The sequence below is a fragment of the Arvicanthis niloticus genome, chromosome 16 (assembly GCF_011762505.2).
Source record: "Arvicanthis niloticus isolate mArvNil1 chromosome 16, mArvNil1.pat.X, whole genome shotgun sequence".
Taxonomy (NCBI): Eukaryota; Metazoa; Chordata; class Mammalia; order Rodentia; family Muridae; genus Arvicanthis; species Arvicanthis niloticus.
This window is the reverse complement of record NC_047673.1, coordinates 47,946,095-47,957,932: the sequence shown is the minus strand read 5'-3', so window position 1 is coordinate 47,957,932 and position 11,838 is coordinate 47,946,095. Positions and strand designations below refer to the sequence as shown.

The window sequence follows — 11,838 nt, the reverse complement described above, 5'->3', positions numbered from 1 at the left end:
TTTGTTTTGTTTTATTATGATGTTGGTAATTTGTGCCTTTAACTCGGTTTAACCACCAAGTTAAAGCATATGTTGTCTTCTTTGGGAATACACTCAGGGGTCTGGAAGGCAGTTTGGTTTTTTTTTTTGTTGTTGATGTTGTTCTTGTTTTTTAACACACTTGAAGAAAAAAAAAAAGGTTGGAGTAAGCAGACTTTCACATCTGGTGATGTGATGATGTGGTGATGGTCAACCTGCTGTGTATTTAATTTTACATCTTTTGGAAGTACTGCCACGGGTTGTTGGCCGAGGCAGCCTTCCTTCAGTCACGCTGCTGTTTGAAAGGTGAACTTCAACACATTTAGTGCCTCTTTCATTTCTCTATATTTTTGGAGAGCTTCTAGTGGCATTTCTATGATGGTAACAATGAATGGTAACAATGAATGTCACCTGGGGAATCCGTCTGTTACTCACACGTGAATTTCTTGGCTATGAAGTAGAATGTTGTATGGCTGAATCAGGGACAATGGGGACCATCTCAAGGCTGTTTGTGGGGCTTGAAGGTTCTGTGGCATTACCTCCCTGGCCTGCTGATAGTCTCAGTGTCCTCTCTTCACACCAAGTTCTAGGCTAGCAAAAGGATCTTCCTTCTAAAAAGAGGGGTTGATTTTTGCCCATCTGTATTTTATATCTGCTTTCTCCAGTACCAATCACTATGGAAAACTAGACATAATTCTCAGTTTGAAACTTGAAAGGGGGGCTGAAGGGCAGGGAAACAACACAATAAAGCCCTAGTGTGAATGCCTTAGGTTGGTCCTGAGGTAAGAATCACCAAGCCCTTGTGGGATGGAAGCCCTAGAGAGCCTACCACACAGCACAAGCTGTGGAACCGAGATGAGATGACACTTCATTTGTCTTTGTTCAAAGGAAATTCCATGCACATTCTTTTTTAATTTATGAAAATTAGTATCTAATTTTCTATTCTTAGATCTTATTATCTAAGAATACAGATCATCAACAAATGTGGACGACATTCTGCGAAGTTAGATGTTAGTTCTATAGGGTTCCTTAATTTCTTTTTTTTAGGAAGTGTAAAATTTTTTTTATATTCTCCAGGGAAAAGAAAATTTAATTTGGACATTTATTAATACAGTACCTACTTTAAGAGAACCAAATGTTGCAAACTTTAATTTCTAGGAAGTCTTCTATTATTCCCCCCACCCAAATTAAAATGTCTACATTGAGTGCCAAAAAAAAAGAAAAAAAGAAAAAAGAAAAGCAATGTGGTAAGCTGGGGCCAGTTAAACATTTTTGATCATGTAATCATGGTATCAATGACAGAAATTCACGAACTACTGCCAGAAGGAAATATTTTTAAATAAAGCTTAGGAAAAAAATAAAAGAAGAAAAAAAAAAAAGCCTAATTTTTTTTTAAGAAGAAACGCTTACAATTATTTTTTTTCCAAGCTTAGTTCATCAAATTTGGACAGTAAAAATTCAACTTCCTGAACAGTTTTATTTATAATCTTGAATTATCAATTTGTATTTTGCTACTGACCTGTGATCAACTATTTAAACTTTCATCTCTAGGGATATTTAAAGAAGAAATGCATTTGTATGCTTATATAATTACAAATAAATCCACTAAAGAAAGGAAACTAAATGGATACCACTTTCCATGTTAAATAGATTTTAACCTCGTATCTATGCATAGGCTAAGAAAGGTGGCACATGAACTGTGCATGTCATTTTATGGGTAAATTAAATTGTTTCTAGCACAATTCGTTAGGATACTATATGAACATGATTCTATATATTGAAATCAGAAACCTTACCACACATGAAAACATCGGAAGCTGCCACTATAATGACTATTTTGTACTTTGGCTGCTTTGGAAATAAAACCCCATATCCTTGCTTTGTAACTTGATAAGATCACTATGCATTTCTACACATTTTATAAATTTGATTTATGCAGATTTTGATACACTGTATGTTTCTGTAGAAATTGTACAAATATTCAAAATTTTATTAGGGTAAACTCAAGAAGCTTATGTATAACTTAATTCTGGGTTGCTTGTTTTTTAGGTGAGGAAAAATAAAATATTGTATTTTAATTCATAGCTTTTCAGTACTTGTAATTATTTCTCTATATAATTGCACACTTACTTGGGGTTTTTTTAAAAAAGAGCAAGAGCCAAAATAAATATCCAGATTGCCCTCAAGGAAAGAAATTACTGAGGCTTTTTATTTACAGTTTTATTTAGGGCTAATAGCTGAAATAATGCAAACTATAGTTATTAGATGTGTGTGTATCTGAGTGTTGTTTGGAATTCTGCCGTATGTACGTGCATCCACCTGTAGAATGGAAACAGATTTTCTTTCACAGCCTTTCAGGTTACTTCTTTCTAACATCACCCATCAGATGATAAAACATGATCTCAGGAACAAGTATCTGTCTTGGCAGTGACTATTTCAACAAAATTCCCTATTGACACCAAAACTATGTTTAAATCAAAACAACACGTGAACAGACAGAAGCCAAGAGAGTGGAAGTACCAGAATAAAACCAGAAATAGTCCATAGAACTTTGCAAAACAAACCATTTCAAGAGACAACAGGGATACAGGCATTCAAAGTAAGGGCCTACTTAAAGACTATCTCAGAGAATAGTTTTCATTTTTAAACAGAATGTGATTGGGTGTAGTCCTCATAAAATTGTGGCATGGTGACACATACCTTTAATCCCAGAACTTTGGAAGCTGAGGCAGGTGGATGTTTGTGTCCTGGTATATGTAGAGTGTTCTGGGCCACTCAGGGCTAAACACTCAAAAAAAAAGAAAAAGAAAAGTTTGGTACATGGAAATTATTCCACATGGATGCATCTTTTAAAATATTGAGCAGTGAAAGAATCTGGTTAAAGAACCAGACAGAATTACTTTGGAAATCAATTTGGCAGTTTCTCAGAAAACTGAAAATAGTTCTACCAGAAGACCCAGCTATACCACTCCTCGGCATATACCCAAAAGATGCTCCACCATCCCACAAAGACACTTGCTCAAATATGTTATAATGGCCAGAAACTGGAAACAACCTAGATATTCTTCAACTGAAGAATGGATAAAGAAAATGTAGTACATCTACACAATGGGGTGTGACTATTCAGCTGTTAAAAACAAGGACATCATGAATTTTGTAGGCAAATTGATGGATCTTGAGAATATCATCCTGAGTGAGGTAACCCAGTCCCAAAAGGACATGCCTGGTATGTACTCATAAGTGGACATTAGCCACAAAATACAGGATACCCATGCTAGAAGAAAGAACAGACTCAAAGAAGCTAAACAAGAAGGAAGACCCAAATAAGGATGCTTGAATCTCACTTAGAAGGGGGAATAAGATAGTCATAAAAGGCAGATGGAAGGAACTGGGTGGAAGAGGGGATACAGAGAGGAAGGGGGCTGTTCAGGATCAGGTGTGAGGAGGGACAGGAGAGATGGCCAGATGACCCTGAGAATAAATGGGAATCTGCAACTGATGAGGCTGAGGAGGAAGAGACAGAGACCTGGGATTAGGGAGGTGACCAGAATTCAATGGGGGTGACTTTAGCTGTGACTATATTGGAGATGTGAAACTTAAAGAGGCTACCTCCTATAGCCAGGCAAGAACCCCCAATGGAGTGGGATGGAGGAGAGACTGAGGGACCAGCCAACCAATAACTGGCCCAACTTGAGACTCATCTCATGTGCAAGCACCAATCCCTGACACTATTAATGAGAGTCTGTCTCTGAGAAACTCCACCCAGCAGCTGACTCAGACAGAGGCAGATACCCACCAACAGTGGATGGAGCTTGGGGACTCTTATTGAAAAACAGGAGAAAAGATTATGGTCTCTAAAGGGATATGCACTTCACAAAAAACACCAATAGAGTCAATTAACCTGGGCCCTTGAGGCTTTCAGAGACAGAATCACCAACCAAAGAGTATAAACGGGCTGGACCTAGGCCTACCTGCTCATATGTAGCAGATGTGCAGCTTGGTCTTCATATGGGTCCTGAACAACTGCAGCAGGGGCTATCCCAAAAGCTGTTGCCTATCTGTGACACATGTTCTTCAAGTTGGGCTGCCTTGTCTGGCCTCAGTGGAAGAGGATGAACCTAGCCTCACAGAGACTTGATGTACCAGAGTGGGAAAATACCCAGAGGCCTCCCACCTGCTCAGAGAAAAGGAGGAGGGAAGGGGGAGGATTGTGGGAGGGGGTGACTGGGAAGGAGGAGGATATAAAGTGAATAAGAAAAAAAATTAAAAAAAAAAACCAGATGCTTAAATTGTTTGCGAGGACTTATTCTAGTGACTAGAGAGTAAAGGACTATTTCTAAATAAGAAGATCAAGAGCTGCTTTGTAATAATTCCCTTTAAAAATTTGAATTGCCTATAATTGAGCTTAGTAGATTCTGATTGTTTTAAATGACTCAAGCCCACCTTTGAGCAGAGTTGCAGCAGGGGGCTTCATTCTTTATAGTGGCGAATGTTACAATCTGCTCAACTGAATGGTAGTAGAACATAGTAGAGTCCAGTGTGAGTGATTTAAGTCCTACAGCACAGCTTCCCCATTTACAGTACTTTGCTTTATTTATAGGGTTACTAAGGTTGTCAGTGTGCCTGAAGTACTTATAGTTCTCAACACACGATCAAGGTTATTAACAGGTTACTTTCTGATTTTGTGATTTTTTTTTTAAAAAAAATAAGACTTCTACAGTGCAGAAAGGCAGTGTGTGTGTGTGTGTGTGTATATATATATATATATATATATATATATAATTTTTCAGATATTATGGCCCATACTTTACCATGGAGAAGAAATTGTTTTATCTGCCTCATTTTTCACCATACAACCTGTGTCCATGTGGTTCTCAGTGGTAATTTAAAGTCACACTTGGACTTTTGAGAACGGTAAATCTAGCTTTATTAAAGATTAAGTCCTCCAAATAAAACTTTTAATAGAAAATTTGACAGTCATTGGTATTGGATTTAAAAATGCTATCCCTAATCTTAACCAACCTTAAAAATGACAAAATACATGGGCAACCCTTTTTTTTGTTTTTGTTTTTTGACACAGGGCTTCTCTATGTAGCCTTGGCTGTCCTGGAACTCACTCTGTAGACCAGGCTGGCCTGGAACTCAGAAATCCGCCTGCCTCTGCCTCCCAAGTGCTGGGATTAAAGTTGTGCGCCACCACCGCCCAGCTCATGGAGCTACACAGCAGGCAAAGCAATCTGCCATATTAGAGAGAGAGAGAGAGAGAGAGAGAGAGAGAGAGAGAGAGAGAGAGAGAGAGAGAGAGAGGAACCCCATGTACCATGTCTATGTCTGCCCTACCTGGGAGACAATGAAGATCAGGAGTACTAATGTACATTGCTGAGCTGAAAGGACAGTGGGAGTCTGCCATTGCAGCAGAAAGAAAAGAAAAGCTAAATGCCTATTAGTAGAGTGGATAAAATATAACAATCATAAAATGGTTTTGGTTTTTCGAACCAGTCTCACAAGATAGCTCTGGCCATCCTGGAACTCACTATGTAGACAAGGCTGGCCTCAGATTTGACAGAGCTCCACCTGCCTCTGCTTCCCAAGTGCTGAGATGAAAAGGTGCACTACTCCACCTGCCTGACATAATCATACGCTGTTACGGTACACAATGAAAAGCATGAATGAACTAGAGATACGTTTTAATGACACAGAATTAAAGTGAAAAGGCCAAATCCTACGAAAGTAACTAAGAATATACAGCAAGTTGCACACATAGAGAACTTAAAGCATTTGTCCATGTTGAATTTCCTGTTGGGGTTAAGGATTAAACTCCTGCACAGAATGTCATGTTATCTGAGACTGCCTTCAAACTTGTTATGTATAGTACAAAACGTAGTCTGAACTCCCAATCCTCCCACACCCACCTCCCAAAGGCCAGGATTAAGTATACCACTACACCTATTTTAAAATTTTACCAAGAGGCATTTAGCTTCTCAAGTCAAAGCCCCTATCACTTTTTAGTCTTGTCCCCTACCCACCTTTATATTTGTATTTTATGTTGTTAGGTTGCTTGTTGTTTTTTTATAAGCCTCCTCACCTCATCTTTTTTTGTAATATGGAGAGTTAGAGAATGTGTTTTATGATTGAAAGGATGAATGATTATTATCGGTTACCTGAGCTACAAAACAACTCCAGGCTGGGCATGGTAGCACATACCTTTAATGCTTACCACTTGGAAGGCAGACTCTTGAATTTGAAGCCAGGCTTGTCTCCAGTGTCCAAATCAGCAGGGGCAACATACTGAGACATCGCCTCAGTGAAGGAAACTGGATAGGTGATTATAAAACCATTTCCACTTCTAAAAATCGGTTTGAAATTTGGTACTACTAGGTACCTTAGTCTTTAGTTTTAATTTTTTTTTCTAATTACTGTCTTATTGGGTGTGTGTGTTTCTCTGCATGTATGGCTATATGCTACATGCATTCCTGGTCTCCAAGGAGACTGAGAGGTCATTTGAGCTCCCAGAATTCTAGTTACAATTGTGAGCAACCATGTGTATGCTGGCTATTGAACCCGGGTCCCCTGCAAGAACAGCCAGGGCTCTTTATAGCTGAGCCATCATTCCAGCCTGATTTTTCACTTTTAAAATGAACATTCCTATTCTGTACAGATGTGGTAACACGGAGGATGAAGCTCACCAAGAGATGATTGAGGTCCAGGAGCACAATGAGGTTCACTGAACCCCCAGAAAAATGTCTTTAAACTTTGTTGCAGTATAAAAAACCATCATAGAAATGCCAAACTGGTAGCTTCTACTGTTGTTTTCTTTGACCCTAGAATGTGAATGTATTGCCAGTATTTGAGATTTCAGTGTTTATAAACTTAAGTTTCAAGTAGAAACTTAAGCATCAAGTAGATTTTATAGTTTCAAGTAGAAACTTTAGCATCAAGTAGATTTTATAAACTTAAGTTTCAAGTAGAAAGTTTCTAAAATCTACTTGATGCTACTTGAAAAATTGGGAGACATATGAATTTTATATTTCTACCCAACAAGACAGAATTAGTAAGTGACCCTTCCATTTCTCTTAATGTTCGTGTTTAGAAATATGCATTAGAATATTTTGCCAGTCAGACACTATCTCATTCTAGGAACTGAACTAAGATCAGGTTTGGGCAGCAAACCTTACTGATATGCAACCTCCCCAGACTTCATTTTTCTTTTTAAAAAAACCAAACAACTGGTACTGGTCTTGGCTGAGATAGGCTTCCCAGAGCCATGTAGAAGTTACACATTTGACTACACTCAAATAAACCTGTTAATATAAAAATGACAAAGGGAAAAATGACCAAAAACAAACGCCATTTTCCTAATATACAATGTCTCCATAAAAACTTAAAAGAACGAGACAAAAAGGTCAAAGCAAAACACCCTTAAGTGTAAAAATATTGTTTTGGAATATGTGATACATGTGCAATATATAATCAGAATGACAAAGATTATGAAGCTTGAGAACCATTACATAGATGGAACAGATACTACAAAACTGATACTATGGCTCATATACCATACTACTTAGAGCAGTTTTGCCAGGCTTTGAGTTAACAAAGCCCAAAGAGCAGTTTCTAACCAACAGGTTTGGGAGAAAGTAGCAAGACCATTCAAGATCGCTCAGAGGTACAGCACTTGCCTGGCATGTAGAAGGCCCTGGGTTCTAGCCGCAGTATTGCCAAAACCAAGAAATAAGGTTTAGATTATTCTAAGTAGCAAATTCTGTATTTATACCTTTTAGCTGTTATTCCTTAGGACTTTTTCCACACATAAAAATACAGGCTGGCCTCAAACTTCAAGAGTTAAATTAAAACCTACTCAATGTAAGGATGCAGACATTTAACAGTCACTGCTCTAAGAATTAATTTGTGTAATACTTATGTCATAGATATATGGTCATGCTTACACTGATTTAATAGTCTTGAAAAACTCAAAGCTGAAAAAGACATGTAACTATCTACTTATTATATATCTTTAACATTTTATGTACCATTGAAGCAATTTCTTTAGTGGTGGTGGTGTCTAGCCAGGATAGGCCATAACTCCCAATCCTCCTGCCTCTACCTTCCACACTGGGATTACATGTACCTGCCACCAAACCTACTTTCAACAGCTTCACAAGTTACATGTTTTCTAATACACTCAACTTACCTCATCTCAGAACTAATTTTAGTACAAGCTAAGTAAGACTCATTGTAAGCTAAGACCTGTCTACACCTCAAATCCATACTAAGTGAATTAAAATAACTATAAATCCCCACACCTGGATATCTATTATCCAAAATATTTTATTATACTAAATCACCTAAAGCCTAAAAATTTGAAGATCACACCCCTACTCCAAACTTCAATGGATAATCTTTAGACTTGTAATTTGCACAATTATAAAGCTTTGAAAGTTTTTAAGTCTATTTGCTCTGGAAATCAAGCCAGCATGTCCCTAATGCTTTAACCTGTTGCTAATGTCTTGGAGCTTGTGGTCATTAAAAGAAATTGGCCCTCTATCTAAACACAAAAAATCAGAGAAGCAAACTAATAATTAACACAAAACCTAACTTTGTAAAAAGACTAATATACCCACATCTGTGTTTAAGGAAAAATTAATATACTACAAACACAATGCAAGTAATATACATTATTTTATTACAAATTTAAAAAAAAAAAACAAAAAAATGCAACATCCTAAAAAAATTTTTTTACTGGTAATACAAATTCCTATGAAGTTTTTTTTGCTACCATAAGAAATTAAAGAAACCATTAAATATTTAGAAACATTCAACATCAAAAGCTTTAAATCTAACTGTACGTTGTAGCCCTTGAAAAAGCCACAAACTTTTAAAAAAAGTATTTTCTCTACAAAGAATCTCATCAGCTATACAAAAATCTGTACAGTTTTTTATACTGAAGCTAATGTTGAGCTGCACTTGAATTTCACATTCTTAGCAAAATAATTGCCTGAGCACATATACTCCACTTTAGGATAGCCACTTATTCTTCATCCTCATCTTCCTCCTCTTCATCTTCCTCATCTTCTTCTTCTTCCTCTTCTTCCTCATCTTCTGGTTCATTCTTCTTCTTTGAGCCTGTTGGCCTACCAGGACCCTTCTTTCCCACTTCACTTTTGCCCTTGGCACGGTATGCAGCAATATCCTGAAACATTGTCAAAGTAAGATCAGCATCCGGTACCATTACTCAAGTGTGAAAAGCCACTTAATTGTAAACAATTTAAAATTGACTAAAACCCTCACTGGCTGGGATTCAGCCAGGCACAGGTTTGAGAGCATTTGCTCCTCTATGCTTTAGAAAGCACCATCAGGTAAATATGAGCTGCCTGAGATCAGTTACTGCACTTTTACTGACAATGCCCATTTACTATGTATGCCCCTTTCCCCATCTTATATTTTATATAAGACTACCTTTATAAAAACATAGCTGCCACTCTACCCTCTAAAACAGATTTACACAACTACAATGAGTGCACAGGCAGGAATTTACAAGGGCCATAAACACTGTATCACAAGGTGAACTTGTCTGTACTGCTCAAGTTTCATTAGGACTTTTCAAAAACTGACAGCCACTGGTTAATTTCCCAAGTTTCTACAGCTGACATGTATAATATATAAATACTATCAGTACTTATATATTCATATTTTAAAAGGTACTATACCTTTTCATACTTCTCCTTTAGTTTAGCTGCTTTCTGCTCATACGGTTGTTTATCTTTGGCAGATTGCTCAGACCACATCTCACCCAATTTCTTTGCAGTATCTCCAATAGACAGGCCAGGGTGTTCACTTTTGATCTTTGGGCGATGTTCAGAGCAAAACAGGAAGAAGGCAGACCTGCAAGGAAGCAAGAGTTAACAAATAAAGGAGGATGGGGTTGGGGGCAGGGTTTGGTCAGTCTTCAGATCAACTTACGGTGGTCTCTTCGGAGCATTTGGGTCTTTTTTCTTTCCTTTCTTATCACCTTTGGGAGGGACATAGTTCTTCATCTCCCTATCATAACGAGCTTTGTCGCTCTTGGCCAAATCCTCAAACTTCGACTTTTCCTTTGCAGACATGGTCTATGGACAGAAAAACCGAGTAAATCGGCCAGACGTTTAAAAAGCTCTTAGCTGTACAAGTTAAGGAACAAGTAAAGACGTGGATAAACAAGTTAAGTCGAGTAAATCGAAATCGCCAAAACCTGAACCAATACATGAACAAGTAAGTTCACATTTGCATTAACGGCGCCGCGCGCGCGGCTTGGGAAACCTTTCAAACCCTCCCGTCCCCAGGGTGGCAAACGCTCGGGGCTCCCTGGTGCCCCCCCGGCCGTCGAGGACCCGCCAAAACCACCCCGGAAACGGCCTGCAGCTGAGCGGGAATGCCGCCCTCACCTTCCATCTCTCGGAGCATTTCTTCGAGAACTCGGCGAAGTTGACCGACGAGTCGGGATGCTTCTTCTTGTGCTCCTCCCGGCAGGTCTGCACGAAGAAGGCGTACGAGGACATTTTGCCCCGCGGCTTGTTGGGGTCACCCTTACCCATGATGACGGCGCGGCGTCTACCTGCCGAGGAGAAAAGCCGAGTCGGCGGGGTGGGGGGGGGAAGGGAGCGTGGGGGAGGGGAGCGGGGACAGCGGGGAGGGGGAGATGCCGCTCCGCTTCCCGCCCAAACCCCGCGCGCCCCCGAGCGCGCGCTCCGGCCCGGCCCGGCCCCTCCCGGCTCCGACCCTCGCGCGCGGCCCGCGCCTCAGCCATTCGCCCCGAGGCCGAAAAGCCGCCGGCCGCGCGCGCCCTCCTGACAGAAAAGCCGAGCGGCTTTCACAAGCCACCGCGAAACCCACATCCAATCCAAAAAAAAAAAAAAAAAGTAAAGAGAAAAAAATTTTTAATGAAGAAAAAAAAAAAGAGAGAGAGAGAAAGAGAGAAAGAGAAACGCGGCCGGGCTCAAGAGCTTCCCGCGCGACCTCCATGGCCCCGGCCCTCACCCCAATCTCCACCCGACCTCTAAGGGCCCCGAAGCGGCCGGGCCGAAGCTCGACAGACGTACCCCTCTACACGGAAAGAGCCGGGCCGCCAAGCCCGGGGCCTCTCGGCCGAGTCTTACCTGGCGCGAGCGTTTCCCTCAGACCTCCACAGAGAGAGACTTCCTTCCCCAAGCTCCGGCGAGAACTGGTTTCTCGCTAACGCAATCCCCAGCCTCTTGTTTTGCAGAGTTCTCCGCGCCACGGCAACTTGACGAGACCCGTCACAGGCCCCACCTCCTCCGCTCTGATTGGTTGTGAGGATTATTCAAACCTAGAGAGTCCCCGCCCTCCCACAGAGAAGGCTTCTGATTGGTAAGCGTCTGGCCAGGCCCGGCCCTCCAGCCTTAGCCTAGCAGGTTCGGTGGGTCTCCCAGGTCGTTAACTCCCAGACCCGTTGGAACCGGTCTAGAGAGGAATGTACTGCTCGACCCTGATTGGCGGCAGGAAAAGCGTTTGAAAAATGGCGGGCCCGCCGCTGATTGGCCAGGACTGTAAACAGGGGTGTGGCAGGCCCGAGAGGAACTGCCCCGCCAGATTTAAAACTATCAAGTCTGGCGCTAAGTTCTTCGGGTGTAAAAGATGGCTCTGAGGTGACTTAAAGCGCTAGGCTAGTCGCCGTGTGGATGTCGTGGCCTCTCTGGGGCTCAGCTATGAGTTCACAAAATTAAAAAAACGGGAGAGAGTTGGGGGGCGTACGTGCGGTGCGGAGCCGTGATGCTGAGGCCGAGGTGGAACGGGAGCATGGCGGCCCGGGAGCTTCCGACTGTGCGG

At 40.9% G+C, this 11,838-nt stretch overlaps 1 protein-coding gene across 1 annotated transcript; it reads right to left on the bottom strand.

Moving 5' to 3' along the window:
• Nucleotides 1-8,675: 8,675 nt before the first annotated feature.
• Nucleotides 8,676-11,499, bottom strand: Hmgb2 (high mobility group box 2). Its single transcript, XM_034519820.2, has 5 exons — nt 11,148-11,499; nt 10,437-10,606; nt 9,976-10,121; nt 9,723-9,897; nt 8,676-9,205 (listed from the first exon to the last, which is right to left on the bottom strand). Exons 2-5 carry the CDS (start codon nt 10,584-10,586, stop codon nt 9,044-9,046), a joined length of 633 nt encoding a protein of 210 aa, XP_034375711.1. The 5' UTR covers nt 10,587-10,606; nt 11,148-11,499; the 3' UTR covers nt 8,676-9,043.
• Nucleotides 11,500-11,838: the final 339 nt, after the last annotated feature.